Source organism: Carettochelys insculpta, chromosome 1 (genome assembly GCF_033958435.1).
Source record: "Carettochelys insculpta isolate YL-2023 chromosome 1, ASM3395843v1, whole genome shotgun sequence".
In the NCBI taxonomy this organism is placed as follows: Eukaryota; Metazoa; Chordata; order Testudines; family Carettochelyidae; genus Carettochelys; species Carettochelys insculpta.
The window spans coordinates 281,649,562-281,677,223 of record NC_134137.1 but is presented as its reverse complement, the minus strand read 5'-3'; the positions used below and the strand labels follow the sequence as shown (position 1 = coordinate 281,677,223).

At 45.5% G+C, this 27,662-nt stretch overlaps 1 protein-coding gene across 4 annotated transcripts in view; it reads right to left on the bottom strand.

The window, feature by feature from the left end:
• Window positions 1-13,730: 13,730 nt before the first annotated feature.
• MIEF1 (mitochondrial elongation factor 1) overlaps window positions 13,731-27,662 on the bottom strand; it is a 62,864-nt gene continuing 48,932 nt past the window's right edge. For 3 of the 4 annotated variants that reach the window (XM_075009439.1, XM_075009420.1, XM_075009429.1), the window contains 5 exons: window positions 27,525-27,606; window positions 21,815-21,963; window positions 21,446-21,626; window positions 19,991-20,253; window positions 13,731-17,988 (listed from right to left, as the gene is read on the bottom strand). In XM_075009439.1, coding sequence (XP_074865540.1) covers window positions 17,182-17,988; window positions 19,991-20,253; window positions 21,446-21,626; window positions 21,815-21,958 — 1,395 coding nt within the window. In that variant the 5' untranslated portion in view covers window positions 21,959-21,963; window positions 27,525-27,606 and the 3' untranslated portion in view covers window positions 13,731-17,181. Of the gene's footprint in view, window positions 17,989-19,990; window positions 20,254-21,445; window positions 21,627-21,814; window positions 21,964-22,955; window positions 23,077-27,524; window positions 27,607-27,662 lie in introns of those variants that run through there. The other variant, XM_075009447.1, reaches the window with a different exon arrangement.

Below are 27,662 nucleotides of genomic sequence, written 5' to 3'. Positions count from 1 at the left end.
ATTGTTCTCCCCTCCCCTTTCAATGGCAGGAGAATGGAAACATTGTATCCTAAGCTGGGAAATACAAGAGTCTTTTCACACCATTAAGCCAAAAACCTTAAAACAAGAGACTCCCTAATTATGTGGCTCATATGCAGTGCAGTTAAGCCTGGTATGTTTGGAAGAAATCATATTTACAATTTTAAAAGGTTTATACAGTTTATAAACACTGAAATAATTAATGTGCACACTCAGTGAACTCTTACTAAATTGCGAATGGCTGCAGTGTTTTTGACTATTACAGTGAAGGGAGCCTTAGAAATGCAGAGATGAAACATATGCCTGCAATACATGAATGCTGAAGAGGATTCACAAGATCCATGAGGTGCCTGCTCTTGTGAAAATCACAGCAGAATAGAGGCCATGTGACCTGAGCATGGAGAACTTCATGGCTTTCATTACTGTCCTGTACAAGGAGTGGCTTCTGCTGCTAAGACCACATGCTTGAGGGAATATTTGTGTTGTTGAGATGGGTTAATATGCTCAGTCTCCCAGAAGCAAAGAAAATTAGAGAAACATGAATAAAAATCTGCATATCCCATAACCTTAGGGTCTCTGTTATTTTTAAGGAAACCCCACATTTTTCTGTAAATTCTAAGCTATCTCAAAGTGGTGTGTTGGGGGGTTAATCTACTTCATATGGAGAGATTTGGCGCAGAGACTAGCTTTTTGTTTTGTGTTTGCACAGCACTAAACATAAGGTACAGGACTGCAGGTCCACTATGTTAAACTAATAAAAACCATAAACAATGACAACAAGGGGCTGTGACATGTTACCCTTTCATAACAACATGGCAGAAAGTTCTGGCCAAACAATAGGAGAAAACTGGGAAGTTACCCCTCGCATTCCATTCACCTCTCAGCAAAGCCTGGGCTGGCCATCTAACCAACATCACAAAGTAAAAAGATGATTTCTTTTATCTTTAAAACAAATGCACACTAAGAAAAAATGTCAACCACCACCCACACCTTTCGTTTAAATGTACATACGTCAAGAAGTGAGAGTTAATGCTTCCATAGGAACTGTAACACACACTGCACAGAGTAAAAGAGAGAGAGCTGTGCTAGTCTATATACTATCAAGACAAAAAAGCAGTCCAGTAGCATTTTAAAGACTAACAAAATAATTTATTAGGTGATGAGCTTTCGTGGGACAGACCCACTTCAGATCATAGCCATACCAGAACAGACTCAATATTTAAGGCCTTTGGAGAGAAAGATGATGTCTGTCTGGATCTGGGCGAGTTTTTTCATGTACTTGATGGATCTCCATTCCAAACGGCTAAATGTAGTGCCTTGCATGTTGAATAGCAACAGAGAGAAAGCTGTGCTAGTCTATATACTATCAAAACAAAAAAGCAGTCCAGTAGCACTTTAAAGACTAACAAAATAATTTATTGGGGATGAACTTTCGTGGGACAGACTGCTGCTTTGTTTTGTTAACCACAAGGCACAATAATGGTTGGCAGATTGCCGAGCAGACTGTCTGGGGTAGCTAAGAGACTGGGTGATGAGTTGTCACTGTGGCTAACTCCAGAAAGTGTCTCTCTTGCTAAGGCAAAGGGGTTACTAGGTCACACGTAGTTCTAGAAGCCCCTAAGAAAGATATCGCATGGTATTTTCATGCAGATGCCCTGGGATTATTTTGGATCAATGGGAAATTTGCCAAGTATGTCCAGGGGGCACTGGCAGAATGTTTTGCTGAGAGAGGGCAAATCCCCAGGAGCAAATTGGGAGGTATCCGCAAGATCCTCCTGGGACCACCTCCTGAAGGAGGAAATAATGTGGTTAGCATTCCTAAATCTGGGCTAGATAATGCTGATAGGAGTTCTGCCAGTGTAAGGCTTGCTGAAGGAGGATCTGGTACTTTTACACTAAATGAAAGCATTCCTGTCACCCAGTCTTAGTACACAAGGTTTTCAGCTCATCTGTGACAGAAATGAGAGAAATCTGAAGAGGTTAAAATGAAATTAGAACGACAGCTATCTGACCAGATCTTCTCTAATGGACACTTTGACTGAGTTCTCCATGCCAGTGTTTCCCAAACTTAAAACATTTGCATATGCCTTTCAGATCTTTGGCCTTATCGCTGTACCCTCTCTCCCAGTGTTGTCCCAGTGTTTATCTCCTGATTTTTGTCATCTATTTTCTTCTGTGAACCCCTTCAAATCTTTTCAAGTATCACCAGTGGTACACATACCACACTTTGCTCTATGCTATGACAACTCAGTGTATACTGTAGATCTGCTAGGCATTGTTTCATAGTTTGTAAAGCTATTGGCATCATTGAATGACCTCCTGTATAATACAGGACATAGAACTTCCCTGTCTTCCCCCCACCTCCAAATAATCCCTATGGTGGAGCTTTTAGAAACATGTCTAATTAGATTTAAAAATTGCATGGGAATCCACCACAGCTCCCTGTAATTCACCACTGAACAATTTGCCCTCATTCTGAACATTGTGGACCTTGATTCCTGTTAGAATTTGTCTAACTTCAGCTTCCAGTCCTGGGATTGTGGCTAGACTGAATGGCTACGTCTACACGTGCCCCAAACTTCGAAATGGCCATGCAAATGGCCATTTCGAAGTTTACTAATGAAGCCCTGAAATGCATATTCAGCGCTTCATTAGCATGCGGGCGGCAGCGGCGCTTCGAAATTGACGCTCCTTGCCGCCGAGCGGTGCGTCCAGACGGGGCTCCTTTTTGAAAGGACGCCACCTACTTCGAAGTCCCCTTATTCCCGTGAGCTCATGGGAATAAGGGGACTTCGAAGTAGGCGGGGCCCTTTCGAAAAGGAGCCCCGTCTGGACGTGCTGCGCGGCGGCAAGGCGCATCAATATCGAAGCGCCGCTGCCGCCCGCATGCTAATGAAGCGCTGAATATGCATTTCAGTGCTTCATTAGTAAACTTCGAAATGGCCATTTGCGTGGCCATTTCGAAGTTTGGGGCACGTGTAGACACGGCCAATAGCTCATTAGCAAATATTTGCTTATCATCTCACTGGAGACATTTAAGAGCATGCTAGACAGACACCTATCAGGGATGGTGTTTGGTCCCGCCAAGAGGGCAGGGAACTGGACTCGATGACCTCTTGAGGTCCCTTCCAGTTCTAGTGTTCTATGATTCTATTAAACTTGATATTAGCTTAGGGTGACCAAATCTCCCTGTCCCAAATATGGGACAGGGAGAGCTGGGGGGAGAGGTCTCCTCCTGGCTCCACCAAGCCCCGCAGAGCCAGGATGGAGGCGGCAGCTGCCGGCACTCACGTTGGGGAAGTGGCAGCCCCCAGTGCTCCCTGGGGAAGTGGCAGCTGCCGGCCTTCTATGGGAGCCCGGAGAAGCAGCAGCCCCCAGCTTTCCCTGGGAGCCTGGGGAAGTGGCAGCTGCCAGGCCCCCCGGAAACCTCAGGGATGCGGCAGCTGCCTATGCTCCCCCTGTTTCCCCGAGGCTCAGGGAAGTGACCTAGTGCTCTCCGGCCAGCAGCTGCTGGCAGAAAAGGTCAGCAGGGGGATGGCTGAAACACGGGAGAACTTGTCCCTTTTAAAAAATTTGGCATCCCAAATATGGGACCGTCCCACCCAATACAGGACAGATGGTCATCCTATATTAGCTACAAAATTCCTTCCAATTTTTAGGGAAATTATTGTAAAACAATATAGATCAAGCCAAATCATCAGCTGTCATCGTTTCCTTCTCGCACGCGCTGTATGAACATACCGAAATACAAGATATATCTTTTTTTTTCCTCCCTGAAATCTTAGTCAACTCTCAGGAACTGCTGTGCAGGATCAGGACTTTTCTGTTGTTACCAGACTGATTAGCAAATATATATAAAATTAAGGGTCAAACCATCTACATTATGGTTTTATATCTTCTGCAAATAAAGGCCATAAGCTGCAACTAGATATTAACTACATCCATTCATTCTTTCCTACATCATCTATTACTCACCCACTGCCCTATATTTCCCATTTCTGTTATGTAAATATAATTTTAACATTCAAGTAAAAATCCATTAAATTCTATGTACAGATTAAAGTTCAATTTTTATAGATAAAGAAACAATACCAGCTGTTCATCTAATATTTTGCATCCTGTACTAGTCTGGACGTGCCATCCATAACCCACAGTCTGTGAGCTCAGTTGGTTTTCCCCTATCAGCTATTTGGTAACCAACTGGCACAAACAAAAAGTTGTGTAGGTTTTCTGGTGGGAAAGGCCTTTTAATCTTATACATGTTGTCTGAGCATAAGTTTCCTCAGCAAAGCCACAGCTGACAGCAAATAATGCTTAGCAACTGTTTTGTATTTTCCCAGCCTTCAATTTCCTTCTTTTGGTAGAAACAAATGGAATTTTATTGATTTGCTCTGACTAAGCATCTAAAATATCTCAGACAGGTGGTGAGGAGGTGGAAAAATACAACACAAACCAACACTCTGCAAGCAGCACGGCCCGTGGGAAGCGGGGTGGCCTGGAACAACCCCTTTCCCCAAGCTCTGTCCCCCCATCCTCCCTACACCCCCCTTCACATTCCTATTGCACTCTTTCCCCCCAGCTTCCTGCCCCAAGTAATGTGTTCCAGGGGATTAACAGAGATCAGTCTGCACTCACCACAGCAGTGGGAAGCAGAGTGACCCAGCCCCAGCCAGTTGCATTCCCCCAAGCCCAGCTCCCAGCCATGTTGCTCAGAGGCACAGAGTGAGCTGATCAAAACAAAAAGCAGTCAAGTAGCACTTTAAAGACTAGCAAAATGGTTTATTAGGTGAGCTTTCGTGGGACAGACCCACTTCTTCAGCCCATAGCCAGACCAGAACAGACTCAATATTTAAGGCACAGAGAACCAAAAACAGTAAGCAAGGAGGACAAATCAGAAAAAAATAATCAAGGTGAGCAAATCAGAGAGTGGAGGGGTGGGGAGGAAGGTCAAGAATTAGATTGAGCCAAGTATGCAGACAAGCCCCTATAGTGACTCAGAAAGTTCCCATCATGATTTAAACCATGTGTTAATGTGCTGAATTTGAATATAAAAGCCAGCTCAGATGTTTCTCTTTCCAAAATGGTGCGATAATTCCTTTTCAGTAACACACATACCTTTAGGTCATTGACAGAATGCCCCATTCCATTAAAATGTTGACTAACTGGTTTGTGGATCTGGAGTGTTTTGATGTCTGTTTTGTGCCCGTTGACCCTTTGTCTAAGGGAGTTAGAAGTCTGTCCAATATACAAAGCATCTGGGCATTGTTGGCACATGATGGCATATATGATGTTAGTAGAGGAGCATGAGAAAGTGCCCGTGATTCTGTGAGTAACCTGGTTAGGTCCAGTGATGGTGTTTCCAGAGAAGATATGTGGACAAAGCTGGCAGCGGGCTTTGTTGCAGGGAAAGGTTCCAGGACTGGTATTCCTGGGGTATAGACTGTGGCTGTTAGTGAGGATCCTCATGAGGTTGGGAGGTTGTCTGAGTCACTCTGCTTCTGGGTAGAGGGAGAGGGCATGAAGCCACTGAGCTGGGAGATAGCAGAGCAGGCTGGGGCTGGATAGCTCTGCTTCCTGCAGCTCCCACCACCACTGGTGAGGGTGGGGGCAGGCCTGGCCCCTGCTGCCCATGTCAGGCCACTGTGTAATCCACCAAACCGCCCTGGGCCCGCTCTGAACTGTTCTATGGATGGGACTGCTCTGAACAATGAAATTCATAGATTCCAAAGCCAAAAGGGACCACTGTGATCAAGCTGTAGTCTGACCTCCAGTACAACACAGGCCCCAGAACTTGCCTCCTGTAATTCCTTTTGAATTCAACAGATCTTTTAGTGCACTATCCAAGCTTGATTTTAAAATTGCCCATGACGGAGAGTCCACCATGATCCCTGTTAAATTGTGCCAGTGGTTACCTACCTTCCCTCTTACCCTCATGCTGAAGCAGTGGCCAGCACCCCAACCCTGTAAGTCACCATTGGTGCCCCGCACAGCACGCTCCAGGCATTCACACCAAACCATGCTGTGTTTTGCCGATGTGCTGCTTCTAATGACCAGCACCCCTGCTTCATTTAAATGCAATGCACAGCCAGTGAATGGCCAGTCCAAACCTCGCGCCGTGTGCTCCTGCAGATTGTGCAGATCGCCTCGGGATACCCAGGGACTCATGGATTGGTGATTTCCCTTTTTTTCTCTCTCTAGCTACGTCTACACGTGTATGCTACATCGAAATACCTTATTTCGATGTAGCGACATTGAAATAAGCTATTTTGATGAATAGCGCCTACACGTCCTCCAGGGCTGGTGCCGTCAATGTTCAACTTCGACGTTGGGCAGCACCACATCGAAGTAGGCGCTGCAGGGGAGCGTCTACACACCAAAGCGGCCCACATCGAAATAAGGGTGCCAGGAACAGCTGCAGACAGGGTCACAGGGCGGACTCAACAGCAAGCCGCTCCCTTAAAGGGCCCCTCCCAGACACACTTGTACTAAATAGCACAAGAATTCACAGAGCCGACAACTGGTTGCAGACCCTGTGCATGCAGCATGGATCCCCAGCTGCCGCAGCAGCAGCCAGAAGCCCTTGGCTAAGGGCTGCTGCACACAGTGACCATAGAGCCCCGCAGGGGCTGGAGAGAGCGTCTCTCAACCCCTCAGCTGATGGCCACCATGGCAGACCCCACTATTTCGATGTTGCGGGACGCGGATCGTCTACACGTGCCCTACTTCGACGTTCAACGTCAAAGTAAGGCACTATTCCCATCTCCTGTTGGGGATAGCGACTTCGATGTCTCACTGCCTTACGTCGATTTCAACTTCGAAATAGCGCTCGCCACGTGTAGACGTGGCGGGCGCTATTTCAAAGTTGGCGCGGCTACTTCGAAGTAGCTGGTACGTGTAGACGCGGCTTCTCATGTCCCCTTTTTTCTGTTTTGTGTTTGTTTGAAATCCACTCCACTGAGGTGGTCATATTAGTGTTGGTCCTGACCTGCAAGGCGCTGAGCTCCCTGTGTGTCAAGGGCACACAGCACCTTTCAGCATTGGACCCACTGCCATCATGAGGAAGAGATCTACCCTCGGTCAGCCTTTCAAAGGGGTGAAGGATCAACCGGTGCAAGCAGGGCCATCCTGAGCGGGAGTGGGGCCCAGAGCAACCCTCCATACATCAGAGTCTGCCCTTGTCCCGCTCTGCCCCCATCCCCACCAGCTCGCAGACCAACCTGGCCAGGGATTACCTGGGGGAGGGTGTGAGCAGGGAGCAGGCAGCAGCAGGGGGTCACCTCCACTGAGTTACCCCACCCCTGCACTCACCACGCAGCACGAGTGGCAGCCCTGTCCATTCCACTGCACCCTCCCAGCACATTGAGCCCCACTTCTCTGCAAGCAGCCGGGAGAGGAGACCACTTCCCATTGGTGCTGAGAGGCCAGGCTGCGTGGGCTAGGAGGGCGCAGCAGCGTGGAGCAGGATGCCACTTGTGCCGTGTGGGGGAGCTGACCCCTGCTGCTGCCAACTGTGCCCTCCCCCTTCCTGTCTATCAGAGGGCTGTGGGCAGCTACTCTGGGGCCCCCAAAAGCTCGAGGCCTGGGGCAGCCACCCCACCGCATTCTACGAGTTGGAGAGCTCTGAGTGCAAGGGGATGTGAAGCCTGATAGGCAGGGAGTGAACTGGCAGACAAGACCATAAAGCTGGACTGAAGCCGACAGGGACTATGAACAAAGAGCTGTAGTTTTGAAAACCATAGTAACTGTGCCACTTTCAGCCTCAGCACTCTATTTATATTCTGCAGGCTCTTCATCAAGCTCGCAGCTAGCATTTCTTTTTGAAAGAAATCTCAGAGGGTCACTAAAAGATGAAAGGAATAGTTAATTGCTGGAGTCTGTGATTCTGAACTAGTCATTCTCACTGCTGGTTTTCGTCATAGTTTTGTTAAAACCTGCTCTCTGCACCAGTATTTAGGAAGGATTAAGACAGTGCTTAATTTGTGCTAGGGCTTACCAGGGGTGAGTCCCAGCACCACTAGGTTTGGCAGTTCATAGCCCTGGTACTGCTCAGCTTGCCATATCACTTATGAAAGTAAAAACATTGTTTTAAGCTCAGCACCTCTTTCATTACAAATTAAGCACAAGCTTAAGAGCATGGGAAATTCAAATTTTGTATACTGGGCCATTTTTTTTTTCAGTCCTTCAGGTTAGACACTTCCTATATAAAGGAGAACTCCTCCATATGGTCCCTGCCTTCCAGCTCCGCTTGGTCTTTTTTCAGCCATTTAAATTTTTTAACATTCTCGTACTTGATGAAGCAGTATGAAAATGGTATTACTGTGGTTGGAATGTTCTCAGAACTCAAAAGCAGATCATCTCAGCTGAATGATAATAAAACCTTTCCATCCTGCCAGCTTTGGTTCTGCCTATGTCCTACGTGTTACAGAAAAGCTATTCTAAGACCACTTTAAAATGTTGTTAGGATATTTCTTGTATCCCTCTAGCAGTAAAGTCAGGAGCCTTCATTATCATGAGCCCAGCTGAACAGGGCCAAAGAAGGGATATTTCAATCAAAGTAAAACACCCTCTAATACAATATTTGGTCCCTAAAAATATCATTAAGGCCCTTTCAGAGCCGTAAGCGAGTGCTGGGCTCCAGGAGGAACTGCACTAATCTTTCACCTGTAGACCTTTGCAAACAGGAAATATTAGTGTAATAACTTAGCTTTGTAACATCTAAAGAATATTTTCCTGGCCCCTCCTGATATCCTTAAATCTTGTCTATTGCAGGCATGGGCCAGGATAATTTTGGGAGAGAAACTGTCCATTAGAGAGAGAGAGAGAGAGAGGATGGGCCACTGGTTATGGCACTGGCATATGATGTGACTTCAGTTCCCAGCTGTGCCATGCCCTTGGTTAAGTCACTTAGCCTTTCTCGATATGTCTGCTCTGCAGTGACAAACAGCGGCTCTGAGTCTGAGCTAACTGACTTGGGCTCGCAGGACTCAAAACTGCAGCACAGATGCTCATGCTGGAGACTGGGCTCTGAGACCTGCCCACCTTCTGGGTTTCAGAGCCCGGACTTCAGCTGGAGCCCAAACATCTACATTGCAATTTTTAGCCCCAAGAGCCTAATTCAGCTAACCTGCACTGACCATGCAGTAGGTCTTTTATTGCATCATCACTAGACCCTCTCTGACTCAGTTGTCCATCTGTAAAATGGATACTATTTCTTCCATTCCTCTCACTGGTGTTGTGAAGAATAATACATTAACAAGTGTGAAGCACTTTGGATTCTACTGATGAAAAACGCTATCTAAGAAATAGGTGTCACCACCTCTCCCATACTTTATGAATGAAAATTTGCTTATGAATATGAATACACATAGCTCAAAAATGCCTTAAACTAAGTACCTCATGTAACATATCAATTTTAGTGTTTCAATCTGCTGAATCTGTATCTCCTATTTTTGTGCATGTATCATCCTTGAATGGGAAATTAGAAATGTGAAGTGTGGATCTGTTTATACTTCTAAATGTGCTAATAAGGGTAGTTGCTGATGCCTGGAAACCTGAATGGCTGGTGATCAACTCAACCACCTGTGAATAGTCTTGTTTTCAGATAAACCCAAACCGTGGTTGGTGTTAGAAAGACACGTGACCATACCACTTGGTCCTGGAACCCATCTTGAATCTGGTAATTTTCCATGGAAATGTCAAACAATAAAGTCCTGCCTTGGGAAAAAAGTCTATTAAGCAATGGGAAGCAAGCAGCCTTTGGCAGCAGCTGGCTTTTGAAACCACCTGGGACACCCTAAGAGGATAAAAAAAGAACTTACTGTAAATCAGAGTAAAAGATCAGCTCTGATTTGAAGCTTTTATCTGAAATAACAACAGCTGTTTAGGGTGAGAATTTGCATGTTTAACAAGTTTTTTGGTGGATTAGAACTAGCTTATGATTATATATTCATTTTAATTGAGTACAGGGGTGCACAAAGTGGGGGCATAACATTTTGTAAGGGGGGGCACAGTGTGATCAACCTACCCCCACCACCCAATTCCCCCCCATAGCATCCATTGCCACCCCTCCTTCCATCCTTGACAGCCTCCACTGCCAGTCATGGAGGAAGTGCGGTGACCAATAGGAATGGTGGCCTGCCCACCACAGCACCCACTGGGCCAATTAGAATGTGCGGAGGTGTTGCCAGGAGGCCCTGCATCAGGTGATGGGGACAGGGGCAGCCAGCCAACTCTTGGGTGGGTGGGGCAGCCAGTCTGGTCCCCACAGCATGCTGGCACTTGCCCCTCTGCCCCCAACTCCCGAGATGCTGGTGCAGAGCGAGTGCTGCTGGGTGTGTGGTGGTGGGGCGGGGGGAGGGAAGGCGGAAATGTACCATCCCACCCACCCCCCCACCCATGTCACCAAGTTCCACAAACAGTACAGCAGCAAGGGCAACACCTACAAGGTGAAGGTGATGATGCAGGTGAGCCCCTAGTGTCCCCTGCCAGCCCCTCTGAGTGCACCTGCCCCCTTCAAAGGTACCCTCCATGTACCTCTTCCCCCTTTGGTGTATACCTTGAGTCCCCTGCATGCCCTCCTGGGTCCTCTCCCTGAGCATCCCTCCGCCTTTGGGGCACCTCTGGAGCCCCCCAGCACCCCTTCCTGAGCACATCCCTCCACATCCCCTCCTGTGGTCCTCCCTCAGGTTGGGGGCCCTGCTAATTTCAGGGATGGAAAGTGGGAGCCTGACCTAAAAACATTTGCTCATCCCTGATTTAGTAACCTACTTTGCTTTGTTTTCACTTGCAGTGACTTAAGTCCTACTTTTTGTACTTAATAAAAACATTTTTGTACATTATGAAGACTAGCGTAAATAATTTTTGCCTGGGAGAGGGAACAACACCCATCTCTTTCGTTGAAAAAGTGATGTAACCTTCTGAGCTTTCTTTGTGTAAAAGTCTTACAGCAGGTAAGATGGATTTGTTTGGGGTTTTGGGTCCCATCTGGGGTTTGTTTGCTGGGTGCTGAGCCCTCCCAGAACAGAATTGCTTCAGTGTCTGCCTTGCTCTGCAGGAAGGTGCCAACCCAAAAATCATGCAGTGGCTGGGGGAGACTAGAGGATCTGGCCCAGCAGGACAGGATGGTGGGTGTCATGGCATAATCAGCACACAACAGGTGCTTCTGTGATTTCAGCCCATCACAAAGGGCATGATTATTTGGGAAGAAGAAAACATTGCTCTACAGGGATGGATTTTTTTCTGAAAAGGTGTCTGGCTTGGGGCTGACAATGTGCTGGAATATCCTGGAGAAAGATCAGAAGGTAGAAATGTGTACCTCACAAACATTTATCACAGAGCTCCATAGTTTGCATATGGCTATCATAATTTCCATAGGGCTTCTGGGCTAGGGGTAAGCTACAGAACAGTGAAGCCAAAATTAATAGAACTTTTAAAAGGAAGTCTGGTTCCACCTCACTCTGAGGCTATAACTGTGCGCCCATCATGTAGTGAATAGGGACAGCTCCCAAAATTGTCCTTCCCACAACTTACCCTAATATACACAGACCCCACCTCTAAAAGTTCAGTCTTTATGGCCCATTCAGTTCTTGGTCTCTCTCCTGTGACTGTCAGCAATGTCTATTAGAGTCAATGATGTGGGGTTTTTTGTAATGGAAGTACAGATACCAGAAGGAATGGGGCTGAGATGCCGAACACTTCATTTCTGATAGATGCTCAAATGATCCAGCAGTAACAGCCTTCCTGCACGACTGAGCCAGTCTGGAATCTAAGATTTGACGACAAAATACTCTGTGCCCTATTCCTCCAGTCCACCAATCCTCTTAATTCATTTAGGCCCAAGGTACGTCTAGACAGGGATTTCGGAATCCTGTGGCTGGCTGATGGGAGCTTGCAGGGCTCAGGTTCTGGGCTGAAAAATAGCTGTGTAAACATCCTGGGAGCCTGCTGAGGGGTGTCTGTGTTCATCCTATACTCAAGTCCCAGCCTGAAAGTTTCCAAAGCAATTGTAGCCCTGCAGCCTGAGCCTTGTGAGTCAGCTGCCCAGGCCACCCACAGCCAAGCTGCAGTGTCTTTTCTCCCTATAAAGACCTTGAAAACATGGTGTGTAACACTTGTCTATGCAATTCAAAAGCAAGCATAAAATAAACAAGCTAGATTTGAGCATACGGAAGCTTGAATTAGTATGCAAAATAGCTACTCACCTCCCAAATAGGGCAGCCCAGCATGATGAACCCAGCTCCTTTGCTCTGTACTTTGCACTAGCTGCTAGCCTATGTTTGAGTGTGATTGGAGGTGCCGATTATCTACAAAACTCTCAGTGGCCCAGGACTTAGGTACCATTAAAGCTATGATTTTTCAGAGCTCATGGAAGTCACAAAATCTGTTGTTTCCAGAGACCTCTGAATTCATCCCCAGGGGCGGAGGACTGCTAGATACCCCCCCGCTGCAGGCTGCTAGCAGTAGCAGGAATACCCCACAGCTCCTAGCTGCTACAGGTGGCAAGCTCACAGCGCCCTCGAGCTCCCGGCTGCTGCGGGTGCGCCCCAGAGCTCCCAACTGTTGTGAGCAGTAGTGGAAGCCTACAGTGGCCCTGCAGCTGCCCAGCCTCTGCAAGCAGCACTGGAACCCTGTAGCTGAGCTCTCTATTTTTTTAGGGATATTTTTACTAAAAGTCACAGATAAATTCATGGAAGCCCATGACCTCTCTTTACTGCCTGGGACCATTCTGTGACTTTTACTCAAAATCTTGGCCTTAGCCCTCACCTCCCACTCCATGCCCCAATGCAGCAGCAGCAGCTACATCTGTCCTGGAGGTTGTCTTCAAGGCTGACCTCAATGGGCCAAGCTGCAAGCCACCTCTGATGGAAGGCCCACTGATTTGGAATTTTCTCCTTCACATTCACCAGAGAACGATCCTGGTAATTTTGGAGCATCTGACCAGACACACTCAACTCTGATTTACTTGAGTGGCTGCATAGCCAGAGATGACTCATCCTGCCATGGGGAGACTAACACAATGATCTGAGCCAGCTGCTCCCAGAATCAGGTGAATGGGAGATTGGTGTAATCTGTCAAAAGATGGCATCTTCTCATGTCCCACATTCTCCACCTTCCCAGCAATGACCCCCCACGTGGGTCAGTGGCAAGAGGTCTTACCCTCCTGTACCAGCACAAACCTAAAATGGCAGTCAGGGGAAGCGTATAAGAAGTGACACATAGATAGAAACTGGTCAGTGAGGAAGGTGTGGGTCACAACTCGAAAGTAAGTATCAGAAGAGAGAAAGCCCTTGAAGCATGTGAAGTCATATTACACAGAAGCAGCGGTACCCACTGAGGGGGATGAGCTTTCATGGCCACTTCCAAGAAGCTGAAGGAGACATAACTCCCTGAAGAGGAGTCTTCCTTACGTGACTCATGCAGGCTGCCAGGCAATCCTGTGGCAATATCCCAATCACTGCTCTCTCACGGCCAGCTGCAGATGGTTGATCGTTCTGAGACCAAAAGGCTGGTGAGTGCAAATCAGTTAGGGGCAAGAGAGCCATATCTAAAGCACTTTAAGGCCCTTCCAGGCAAGTGCACGAGAAATGCTAGGTTTTACAACCACCATGGTTTTTAATGGGTGCTCACAGCATCTTCCCCTCCTCTGGCACTGGGAGCAAACAGAGAAAGGAGGCAAGACGCTGTCTACACGTGTATAAAAGGTAGCCAAAATGCTGAGGAAAGTTATTTTATTTCAGAATTTCCACACACTCTGTCACAGATCATACACTATTCCTTCCCCCCTCCAATCCACAACAGCAGTCTGAAAGAGACTGGCATCTCATCCGCACACTGCAGAACACAGGCACCCAGACTCCGTGATGCCATGGGCCATACCAGCAGCTTGCCAGGAGGCAAAGAGCAGCCTTTTCACATAATTGCTTTTCCTTTAAAAGTCTTCCAGTGACTTAAAAGATTAAAGACTGAGCTCAGTGGCAAGTAAAAACTTGCAGCTGAGCTAGTTGGTCCTCACTCTGAAGGAACACAAAGACAGTCTCAAAGGAGTTGTGTGTGACCTAAGCAATAGCAACGCCCTCCCCCAGCCATTCCCAAAACCAGAGAGCAGACTGGGGCCTGGGCCTGTTACAGTCATTTCTCTCCAAGGGCTGCGCTTCCTTCCTTGAACTGAGAAAGTGGCCATGAGTTGCACTTTTCATTTTATTCTGGGCAGCCTGGCTCTGTATTTTAATTTCATGTAGGAAGTAGCCCATGAGTGGGTAAGACACGGAAGCCCTCCTGCAGTATTACTCCCCTCTCAATACAAATAGGGTTGTAGTGAATTTTAACACTGATAGATGCCAGCTTGACCACCCTTACAAGTGGGTGCAAATTAGAGTAACTTCCAGCACACACCTCCAACCCCCTTTATACCTCAGCCCTGACCTGATCTAATCACTCTCGTCTGACACATGGACGACTCAGTGTCTATGACCCAGTAGATCTTTCACCTGCGCTGAGACTGCCAACAAGGGAGTGATGATTGCCAGGTTATTATTGTAGCAAGTGGGGAGGAGAGAGCCCCTGGCTCCCTCAGAACCCAGCAGAGGCCACATCCTTATAGCTTGCTCAGCAGAAAAAAAGTTTAGGTTTCAGAACTGAACGGATGAAGTGATGAAAGTGACTGAAGTGAAGTGCAACAGTCTTGCCAGAAAAAGAAAAAGACAGCCTCAATCTCTATTTGATGCACCGAGTCAGCTTTGTGGCAACAAGATATGGTCATAAAATCATTAAGTTGCCAGGAAGAAACAAAAGGTTTACTTAAGGCATCTATGTAGAAATCTGGCAAAAATAGAGAAGACTTCTCACGTCAAAACAGACCCTGGCTTTCCCCTACTCGTCTGGCCCTTTTTTTGTAGGGGTTTGATAACTCCAGACCATGCTATTACTCAGTTATGTCAAGGCCATTGTATTGGAGTCAGCACCAACGGATGGGGAGAGAACACCGAAGAGATGAATGCACAGAGGGAATCCATTCATCCTCTGACATGTCAATAGCTTTGTTGACCTTCAAGTAGCAAGAGGGAGGGTGAGTCTCCCAGTTCCCCAAAAGGCTCAAAGTCTCACCTGTTTCTGGTTACAGCAGGAAGACTGATACTGGAAGGACAGCAGAGGGCAAGAAAGGAAACTGGTTAAACTCCAGGAACATAAACAAGGAGCAGCCAACACCACACACCCAACACTGCTGCAAAAGTTTAAAACAAAGTAATACAAAGTCAATTTGTTAACTCTTTGTAGACTATAGCTTTAAGAAAACACAGCTTTCCAAGCATCTGGCTGGCAGCATCACAGCTAGCAGTAGTTTAGGGGTTAATAATTTAAAATGTAACATTGCATTATCACTGTATACTCAATACTGTCAGACAAACTGATCAGACTGGATCGAATGCCTGGAAAAACATGGCTTCAGATAAATGCACATCCCTAGCATTTGTCTTACCAGCACCACCTTTAATTAGAAAACATGGCCTATGTCTCTCTGCAGGGATCCACCTTACCTCTCAAGCCCCTGTACCACCTTTAAGAGAGGAATAAAATAAGGCCTAAGTTCTCATCTCCTGATTTTCCACAACGGCAATTCATCTCCGCAGCTTTTGTGTTGCTTTTAAATAGAAAGGCTGAGTGTTAAAAGTGGGAAGAGGAGACAACCCCAAAACTGGCCGCACACATAATGATAATACTTGTCATTCAAGACAGACAAAGCCCCAGTGTTGGCAGAGGGTGGCACCATGCAGCAGAAACAGGTTCTCCATGTCTGCAATGCAGGAGATACAGCTATGTGTCTGGCCACTCCCTCAAAGCTGTGTAATCATCTGGAGACAGACAGGGAAGGAAAGCACAATGGCAGTGGGAGTCGATATACTGAAGAAATCCACTGACAGAGGATATGTAAATAATGTGCTCCAATGTCCCAATGACTTTACACTGCAAACAGTGCAAGTTTAACCTGTGCCCTCTCTCCTCGCCAGAGACACGTGCCCTTTATCTCCTGTTCCCAGTCACTCATTCCTAGACAGCTACTAGGCACTAGTACTGAAATTAAGCCAGATCCTCAGCGGATACAACTTGGTGTGACTTCAGTTTCTGTGCAGGCTTACCAATTGATAGCAGGTGATCATCTGACCCACGTGTCTTGCAATCCCTCTGTTGTATAAACCTGTTTCCACCTCTTGCTGAAAGTAAAAACCCCAATGGATTGACAGAGGTACTGTAAGATGGAAACTGAGGAAACGGTCCCTGCGTGCAGCTTCTTGCTTGCATATCTGAAGTCCCATCCTGACTATTCTTGATTTCCATGGCAATTCCACCAACACCTCCCTATGGATTGTCCCAGGAAGGAATGCCAGACCCCACTCCTCAGCCTCATTAGTGCAGGACATTCATGCAAAGAGTTCTTCCCAGGTTCAGTTGGGCTAGTACCTACTTGAAGTGGTAGTGCACCTTTGACTGATCACACACCCTCAGCTTGCGAAGGAGGATATTGATATTGGGCTCCCTGCTGGCAGCCACATTAGCTTATGCATACTTTGCTTCAGAGCCTTATACCCCAAAATACAGCCAGTACAATCATCATGCAGAGTTCCCTCTGTAATACAATCACTGCTATACAATGTCCTATTAATGATCCCAGTAGGGCTGCTGTGCACTTCTAGGTCTGAGGAGAAGACAGTGGAAAGGAAAATTATTAGATAGGTGGAAAAGAAGGAAACAAAGGAGGGAGGGGAAGTCAGACAGTGGGAGAAGTACCAGACTTCACATAAGTTTGCTCAAATTGCCGTTGGATTCACTGGCCCAGTTCCACCCCCTCTAATGTGAGAGTGAAGGGGTCATTCCCTGCAGCAGGTAGCATAGGGCAAAAAGGGGCACAGAGTTTTCGTACAAGGTTGGTACATAAGAACAAACACTGCACAGTAGTTCCACCCATCCTGCCCCCTAGTCAATACACAACAGCTGGGACCGGACCAGTAGCACCAAGAAATCCTGCGGGAGCACCACCTTCCCAACCGGAAGTATGGATAGCCTAAAGAAAAAAAGACTGTGTGGGGAGAGGGGCAATACTTAGTGAGAGTCAAATCAAGTCCACCTTGGAGAGACAATCCCAACATCATTCTCCCATGTAAAGTCCCATTACGTCTGCAGCAAGACCTGTGGCTCTGAGAGGGAGCTGTAGAGGGTGTAGCCCAACTCATCCACTTCTTCCGGGGTGAGCTCGGAAAACAAGTTCACCTTGGGATTCAGAGCACTGGGTAAAACACCAGCCTCCAAGTAGCCAATAAGGCCCTTCAGTGCCTGTAGGAAGCGGTCAGCGAGCATGTCGTGGGACCAGTCCGACTCCTCTTGGGCCAGATGCAAGATGACATTGGTGAGCTGGCTGGCAGTGAGGTGGTGCAGTGCTGGGTTAGACTTGCACACAGCTTTGAGAATCTTGAGGCACAAGCAACGGCAGCCAGAATCGCACTGGTCAAGGGCCCTCAGGCGAGCTGTCTCTGCTGGCCGCAGGCTCAGTCGCCACAGATTGTTGTACTGGGCTAACCGATGGGGTTTGGCCACCAGAATGGTGTCACCCAGGGTGAGTGATGGTAGGAAGTCGATAAGAAGGTGCCGCTCTGGCTCATACTGGACCTCCAGTGTCAGGGCCTCTGGGGGTGCTGCTGGACGGATCACATAGTCCAGGAGGGACCCAATGGCTGGCCAGTTGATGGAGCCTGCCACTACTTTCTCAAATGTGTCTGTCACGGCCTTAGGGGAGAGGTAGCCCCCCACTACACAGCGGTCCCAGTAGCTGCTCCCTCGGGGGAAGTACTCTGGATTTTCCCGACGCACCAGGCAGAAGCCAGCTATGTTCATGATGGTGTCCTCACCTGGAATGCAAGACCACAGGTTCTGCTCCAGTATCAGAGGCACAATGAGCTGAATATGATCAGCAGTCACTACCTGTCAGGAGACAGGAAAAAAGGGCAATAATTATTAGTTGAACCTGCTGGGATAAAACCATATATGTCTGCCCACCACAAATATGCCTTCAAATGGGGATCCAAGAGAGTCACACCCTTTCTAACTGGTACTCAGCTTTCATTAGGAAAACAAAAAAGCAGTTAAATATTAGACCTACAACCTATCCTTAATCAGGATGCCACACTCCAGAAGGCCCTAGGTGACAGGCCTGTTCTCTCCTATAGACAACCTCCCAACCTTATGAGGATTCTCACCAACAGCCACAGTCTATACCGCAGGGACACCAATCCTGGGACTTTTCCTTGCAACAAAGCCCGCTGCCAGCTTTGTCCACATATCTTTTCTGGAGATACCATCACTGGACCTAACCAGGTCATTCACAGAATCACGGGCATATTCTCATGTTCCTCAACTAACATCATATATGCCATCATGTGCCACCAATGCCCAGATGCTTTGTATATTGGACAGACTTCCACCTCTCTTAGACAAAGAGTTAATGGGCACAAAACAGACATAAAAACACTTCTGATCCACAAACCTGTTAGTCAGCATTTTAATGGAGTGGGCCATTCTGTTAATGACTTAAGAGTTTGTGTGTTACTGAAGAGAAATTTTCACAACACCCTTCAAAGAGAGGCTGCTGAACTCTCTTTCATATTCAAATGCGACACATTAATACTTGGTTTGAACCAAGACTGGAATTTTCTGGGTCACAGTAGGGGCTCGTTTGCATACTTGGCTTAATCTAATTCTTAACTTCCCCCCTGCCTGCTTCTGCCCCTCTATTCTCTGGATTTGCTCACCTTGATAATTTTTCTTCTGATTTGCCACCTTGATTACTGTTTTTGGTTCTCTGTGCCTTAAATATTGAGTCTGTTCTGGTATGGCTATGGTCTGAAGAAGTGGGTCTGTCCCACGAAAGCTCACCTAATGAATTATTTTGTTAAAGTGCTACTTGACTGCTTTTTTGTTTTGATAGTAAATAGACTAGCATGGCTTTCTCTCTGTTACTATTCATTAGGAAAGATTCAGAAGGGTCATTCTTCATAATCCATGAGAAAACTGCAGGGCACAATGAAATCTCTTAATTACTCATCGTGTGCCCACAAGATCTCTACATGCCTTACAAACTCAAATGGATATACCAATTACAAAACAGACTTTCATCTACAACCTAACCTGAATCTCTCTCTTGGGCACAATGTGGTAGATGCTTCAACATACAACATTACACCATCATTTGGAACATGAAATGAAGACTAACTGGCAAACTGAAGGGAGAGCTTAAGTCATCACGGCCTAATCACCCCATTACAGAATCTGGCACATACACTGGAGGCAATGCCTTGTTCTCTTGTGAAAGTCATGCTGGGATCTTTAATGACAATATGTGACTAAAAACCTCAGATTTAAGTTGCAACTGACACACAGTACTTCACACAGGACAAAAGATTCAATGGTGCCTCAGAAGTGACTTATTCACTATAGCCTGTGGCCATTTTTTGCATCAAAGAGATCTACAGCAGAGATTCCTCTCCAATTCAACTCTGTCATAAGAGCAAAACAAAAAGAGGAGGAAAGGCTGACAGGAATATACAAGAGTTGTGAGGGAAGCACACACTTGGAGGCAGACATGCAAGGCAAGTGGTGCACAGAGGGATGGAAACAGAGAAAAATGCAGACATGACAAAGGCAAAGCAGGAAAATATGGGGCGGGGGGAAGTGCGCAGAGAAAGAAGGAACTGGGACAATCGGAACAGAAAAAACAATAGGAAATGGCAGATATTCTGCAGGCACAGAGGGAGCAGCAGTTTGTTTTGCTAAAACATCACACAAATATATTTACAGGAAATGTGGCCCTTGAAAGCTCCTTAAACAGGAATGCTGTGCTGAAGCAGCACACCAGTGGGGAAGCTTGAAATATCTCTATCCAGTAATCCTGCAGCAATATTAGATACCACACCCCTCAGTGAGTTACCTGCAGATCATCATACAGGCTACCACTGAGGTACATATCCCGCAAGGGCATGTCTGGCAGCTTGGCACGCAGGAAGCTACGCAGTTCAGCACAGATATCTACTGCTGCCTGCTTGGCCCGGGCCTGCTCTTCTGCCGGGATAGCCACTTTCCTCTGGTAATAGGCAAAGAGCTTTTCTTGCAGGGACAAACGGAGGCGTGACTTCTTCAATTCTACTTGGCTTCTCTTGGTAGATGGTTTGGGCTTTGCAGGTTGGAACGTGTCTGCCAGGCAGGAGAGAGAAAACCTTTGATTCCCAACATTTCATTGCTAAATGTTTGACAAAGATAACTTGGCAGCACTGAAGTGCAGCCACCTTCAGGGTAGAAATTAGCAGACATTTTGCGGGCTTCCTTATGAATATTTTAGTAGAAGAAAACTGAACAGTTTCAACTGTAACTACTAAAGGAATTAAACCAAAAAGGCAGTTGGATATAGACTAACATGGCTACCTCTCTGTTACTAGAGGAATTACGTGGGCAGAAAGTAAGTTCCCCAAGTTGGAATTTAACCAAGACAACGAGACTAATATCCCATATATTGCAAAAAGAAATTATGTTAGTGACTGTAAGTGGGAAGGTGCTTCACTTAAATGTTATTGCAAAGACAGAATTCATTGCAGCACAAGTACCTCTAACAGGAGCCAGGAACAAAGAGAGGGGAATAAAGTACCTCTTCCTGAATCACCAACACCTGATCTTTTTCTCAGCATCAAAGTCCTGTGCTGTTTAGCTTGTGCGAGATGATGTTGTTACAGTAATTTAAGGTGGCAATACTTCCCTGAGAGTCAAACCATCATAAATCAAGAGGGTGGCCAGAGCAGGTGGGTAAGCAGGAAAAGCTAAGAGCCACTGCAGAGCAAGGAGTTTCAAGGCTTGCTTTGTTCTGGGGGAAAAGGGAGAAGATTTCTCAAGGATTCCTCTCTCACATCATCTGACAGTGAGACCTTCTCAGATCTCATCAATACAACACCTCTTTACACTGCAGCACTTCTCTCTGGTTGACACACAAAGCAACCCCAGCCCCATGTTATGAGAGGAACTAAAGCACCCCTTTCTCAGGCAGCAATCAAGAAGATAATTTAAAGAGATGCTGTAACGTCTTTATTCAGCTCCTTGCGGAATCCCCACCTTTGGGGGATGACAAAGCCCATTTAATGACTTCAGAGGATATAATTCAGTGCTTGACATAGATGTTCTGGTCATTAAGCTTCTTGCTCCTCCCCCAGTAGCAATGCCAGTCATCCTGGAGTTGGCCTGCTTGCAGAAACAGAGATTTGGACACCAGATAAAGTTCTGTACAATATCCAGGCTCTAAGGATCACCAGTTTTAAAAGATTTCAGTTTCCTTGCAGGGGGGCTACCAGAATTGAAAGGGCAGCTGCACTAATGCTGAAGGCATCACACTGCTTCTTACCTGTGTCGAAAGCTGAAGGGTCAGTGGGGAGGGTCTGTAGGGAACGGCTCAGATGTGTCTTCATATCCTGGTTCAGTAACCGCGATGAGGACCCCAGCCAGTTTGGCTCCTCCCAGCTTCTCTTTCCTGACTGACTTAAGCGGGTAGGGCTGCTGGGAGCACTGATTGCCCTGTCATACATCTGAAATGGCATCACAGGCACACCAGAAGTTAGATTTCTTAAGTGTCCCACCATTCAGAAGCAACAAGCCCACATCCCTTCACTGGGTCCTTCCCATCCCTACCCCTCATCTCTTTACCTTTGGTATCCCTGTTCCCCTCCTACCCCACAAGCTCACCCCCCTTCCCCTCACGTCTCCTCACACTTACTCGTTTGACCGCCAGTGTGGCAATACCCAGCATGGCAGCTCCACCCACACCCAACACGAGCCGAGCATTGGATAGCACAAAATCAATGGCTGTGCCAATGCCGTTGTCATCCTTCTTCCCCTTGCGCTCTCCAGCACCTGCCATCACACCTTGAGAGGAAAGAACAGATTTGTCAGAATGTTGTACCCACCCAAGCTAAGCCTCCAGCACCTCAGCCAGAGCCCATTCTTCCTTGGAAATTAGGATTTCCCACAATGAATCAGATTAACAGTCCACCTATTTCTATATTTTGTCTCCTGCCAAACTGGCTCAGCCCATGTCTAGTCAGTTATCTACCTCTGAGAATGGCCAATGTCAGACTCTTCAGAGAAGGAAAATAAAACCCCTTTAATTACCCTAATTAAGTGGTATTATAACGAAAAATATCTTCAACTCTGCCTCTCAGTTTAGGATCTGAAGCATGATGATTAACAGCTCTTGACGTTTTCCCTGGCCTAGGGTCATTATGAACCTTTACATATTTGACAACAGTACAAAATGCTGTCTTGGGGAGACAGCAAGTAAGAGGGCAGGAGCTGGGAAAGGGGCTCAGAATCCACTAGCAGGTGTGTGTGGGGACTGAGGGGTGAAAAGAGAGGAATCTAGGGGCTGGGGTAGTAGCTGAACTGGAGACTGGGTGGGAGGTGAGATGACAAAGTAATTGGAGACTAAAAGTAGGGGACTTGGAAGTGAGGAGAAGGAAAGAAAAACTACAAGAAAGGTTTCAAGTCAGGAGAAAATGCCCACATCCGGGTATGCAAGCTGACACTATCAAAGAAGGGAAGCAGAAGGAAATAAAGTCTATAAACTCAATGGAGAGTGCATCTAGGGAAACTTGATGAAAGGAGGGATTGATCAAAGAGCTGTTTTAGATTAAAACAGATCCTAAAAACAGTAAACATGACACCCATTGGCAAAGGACCTAAAACATATTAACAGGAGAGAATGACAGAACATCTATTGAAGGAATACACTGAAAGCTGCTTACACCTATCCCTCAATTTACAAACTTTCGATTTCTGAATTTTCGCTGCAACAATGTAAATTTATACCTATTTTTCAATTTACGAACACATCCTCACTACAAAGAACAAACTCTCACCCAAGCATCTACTTCTTAAGTAACGAACGCAGAGGAATACAGCAGAACATAGTGCAAGGCTGATTCATTGCCCCTCAGCCACCCAGCTCTTCCCCGTTGGTTTGTGTGCTTCATTGTGTTCATGTCATCTTGACTGTGAGTGACATTAATCTTCAAATATCTTTATTATTTGCGATCATCATGGGTCCTAGACAGGAAAAAGCTTCTTCAGGAGCTGTCACTAAGAACAAGAAAAGCAATATCCATGGCTACCAAACTTTAACTTATTAAAAGAATTGAAGAGGGCTAGTAATAGAAAGACATACATTTGGCAATGACCTTGGCAGTGTCGACAGTGTGTATGATCATCATGGAAAAAGAAAAGAAAAGAAATGGCAGAAACGTATATTGGTGGAGCTAAAAGTTGCATCGCATACCAAAGGCCAGGAATGCAATGTGTAAACTTGAAGGACTTTTAATACATTGGCTTGACAGCCATAATGAACTCAACATGTCTTGGAGCTTCCACATCGTAAGGGAGAAAACCCTGTCTTTGTTGGAGGACCTGAAGGAGAAAGACAAGGAAGAGAATTAAGCTGGGACTGCCGAAGTAACACTCATAGCAAGTCACACTTGGTTTGAGTGCTCTGAAGCGCATTCACGTTATCATAGTTTGTGTTACAAGCAAAGCAGCATATCTGCTGATATTCAGGCAACTAACATTTTCCCAGCCACATTGCAATGAATAATTAATAAAGGTGAATATTCTCCAAAAGTAATCTTTATTGTTGATGAAATGGGGCTTTTTGGGAAAAGAATGTCTTCTCAAAACTTTATTTCAAGGAACAAAACAAAAGCAACACGTTTCAAGTCCTCAAAGATAGACTAACATTACCTCTTGGTGGAAATTTGGAAGGAGATGTTAAACTGAAACCTCTCTTTGTTTATTATTTGGAAAATCTAAGGTGTTCAAAGGCTTAAACAAGGCATCATTAACTGTGGTCTGGCATTCTAACTGAAAGGCATGGATGGCAAAGCAAGTTTTTGCTGATTACATAAAAAGTTACCTTTCATCATTCATCTCTAAATACTGTGCTGAAAATAATCTGGACAATAAATATCTGCTGATCCTAGATAATGCTTCCAGTCACGCTACCAACGTCAAAGGCTATGGTAATAATATTCAAGTGTTTTATTTTCCCTCCTTCAGATACCACTTCCATTCTTCAGCCAATGGATCAAGGCACCATTGCTATATTTAAAGCTTACTATCTGCAACTGGTGATGACGTATCTCATATCTGCATCAGACAAAGAAGACAAGCCAGCAATTAAGCAGTTGTGGAAGAACTACAATGTCAAGATGGCTATGGAAAATATCCCAGCTGCATGGAATAAAATCACTCAAAATATCCTAAATGGTGTTTGGAAAAAACTATTGCTGAAATATGTTCATGATTTCTGTGGCTTGGAGGTTGAAAAGAAAGACACACAAATTCTATCATGCAACTGGCAACTCAAGCAAGATTTGATGAGGTAGACAGAGATGATTTTCAACACCTGGTGTTGTTACACAGTGAAGAATTGACCAATGAAAAATTAATTTAGCTGGATGAAGAAAGGTTATCAGAAAAGGATGAGGAGAACTGGATGAACCACAAAAAATGATGGGCACTAAAACACTCTCAAAATTCTTCAGTGCATTAGAGGCAGCTACATAAATTCTCGATGACAACGACCCAAACTTAGGACAGAGTTCAGCATGCAAGTGATAAATGCATGAAGCCATTTGATGCTATCAGGAATTGTACGACAGGAAAAAGAGGGCTGCACTACAAACTTCAATTCTGTCATTTTTTTCAACCCTCAACCTAATCACCTCCTCCTATACCTTCTTCACTCTCAGCTGATCCTCAACCTCAAAAGCTGAAGATAAAATCCCAGGTGAGACTGAAGTCACTATGGAGCTGTTTCTGATGACAAACTAGATGGAACTTGCATCAACCCCACCTTCTTCATCACTATCTAAGAATTGACTAGTGGTAATGAATGTCATAAAAAAGCAATAAAGTAGCACTGTTGCTTTTATGACTGCGTAGTACTGTAACATATGGAAAACACATTGGGTGATTTTTTGGGAGTTGCAAACCAGTCAGAATTTTTTCCATTGTAATGAATGGGAATTTCATTTTCGATTTATGAATTATCACCTTACAGTTTCCATGGAACAAATTATGTTAATAAATCGAGGCATAGGTGTAATGGATAAGTGACAGCCCTCTAAGTGAAGAAACCCCACTTGTGGATAAACTCCATGAAAAGAGGTGCAGCCACAGGAACATAAAATTTAAGAAGTGCTTCAATCCAAGAGCAAGCAAGAGCAGGAGAGCAAGATTGGAGGTGGAGCTACAACCAAGGAGAGGGAGTGTTGAGGGTACATTGAAATGACACAGTATATTAAATAATCTTTTGGTCTTCTTAATAACAATGAATATGGTGCTAACTGCACAGAGTAAAGAAGAATAATGTGTACAAGTTCATAAAGGTTATCTAACTGATAACACAGATTGTTGTTATAAGTAGTTTTGATAATGTTTCATGTTGTTTATACTCCTGGTACAATTTTGGAGTTCTTCCTTATAAAATCCTAGAATGACTCTTTCATTTTGGTTTGCCTCTGCCTCTCCTCACAATTAGCAGAGCCTAGACAGACCACCAGATAACTATCTAAAGCTTTTAAAAAAAATCTCCTTAACATATTTGCCTCAAGTTATGTCTTGCGATAGTGATTTCTACACGTTAATTATTTGTTAAACTACTAACAGAGAGGTAGCCATGTTAGTCTGTATTCTAACAAAACAGAACAGCGGTCATGTAGCGCTTTAAAGACGAAGAAAAAATGTATTAGGTGGTGAGTTTTCGTTGGACAGACCCACTTCTTCAGATCTATATGTTAGTCTTTAAAGTGCTACACGACTGCTGTTTTGATATGTTGAACTAGATTACCTTTTATGCTTTTTCCATTTAATCAACTGTATACTGTACTTGGGGATGTACCTCTATGCCACTTAATCTCCTTTCCAAACTAAAGAGTCATAGTCCCTTTGTACAGCCTTGCAATGGCTTACAAAAACTGCAATGTAGTTGTCCATGGGGGGAAAAAAAAAAAACGGAATTAGTCTAGTGATGTACAAGAGTAAAGAAACTGCTCTACTAAATCACACCCTCAATATCTCTCCTTAGTATCAGATACTTTAGAAGAAGATACAAGCAACCTCATAATGGAAAATTATGAATTAGTCTGCTCACAGAATTTTCTTCCTAATCCCTGGGAATTTAGGCCCTGAAGAATGAGGAATCTTTATACAGATCTTTATACAGCATCATATATACAAAGAACATATGCAATGTAACTATAAATGTTCTCCTTCATATGCACGTCTAATTTTGAATTTTGGATTCAATAGCATACGACAGCAATGAGACTCTTTGCTCAATTATGTGGGTAAATGTACTTTCTTTGGTCACTCTCAAACTTGATACTTTTCAGATTCATCAAGGCCGTATCTTCACTAAGGAAATTTTCAAAACTATTTTAAAGCCAGTTCCACCGTATTAACTTTAAGATTAGCTAAAGGCCCATTATTTAATCAGTTTAAAATGGCCACATTTGTTTCTCTGTACCAGCTCCCAAAACTGTTTTACATGCCAAAACTGAGGAAGAATGGTCTCTGACCTGATGAGTTTGAAATCACATTACTTTTGGTCACTTTATAGATGATGTATCATCTCTCCACTAAAACAGTGGTTCTTAAGCTTTTTGGGTTCAACAATTTGCAAGTTTTTATATCATTTTGTGACCCAGTAAATATTTTGGTTGTGGAGACCCTGAGGTAGAGCTGACACTAAGCATTTTAGTGCCCAGGGCAAGAAAACACATTTGCTCCCACTAACAGAGGGGATGTGGGAGGGGACCAAGTGGGGTCACGTAACCCACCACCTTGATTTTTTGGTTGTGCATCCCAACACAGACAAGCTGGGTGGCCCGCTAAGATAAGTTGGGGTGGAGGTGACCCGCTCTCCAAGACCCGCTACATGGGGCTGGCCTGAGCTGCTTGGCATTGCTGGCTAAAGCTGCCCTTGCAGCTTTGAGCCCTGGGCAGCTGCCCCATTCGCCATGCCCTCACTTTGCCCCTGTCTTATGGTGGTTTTGGTCAGAGCCTAGAAGCTGGGTCCTGCCCAACACTTACCCCAGAGTGGCAACTGCTGCAGCTCCCACGCTATGGGGCCAGCTGGGCATTGCTCTCCATTCTGGCATTGCAGTCCTGGCTCAGGTGGAGCCCTACTAACCCAGCTGCACCAAAACATGTGTGAGTGATGTGACCTGTCTAATGCAAATGCAGTATCACTCACTCAAATCTGCCCTACCCAGACTTTTGTTATCAAGAGAAAATCTGAGCAGTGCTGGGACTCAGAGCCTGCAGTGACAGCCTTGTTGGACAAAAGCTGCCATGTGACCCTACGCCCAGGTTGAGAAACCCTTCATTAAAAGAAACAACACAAAGAGTACTATGTGCTGTGAATAACCTACCGAAGGCTTAATGCATCTGAGGGAAACGCAGGAGCTCTGTTGTATGAATATTCAGGCACCTTCCAAATTTTATTCTTCAAGTCTGTGGTGGGGAGATTATATTAATCATCTGTCCAGGAAGATTAAAGGGTTTTGGAT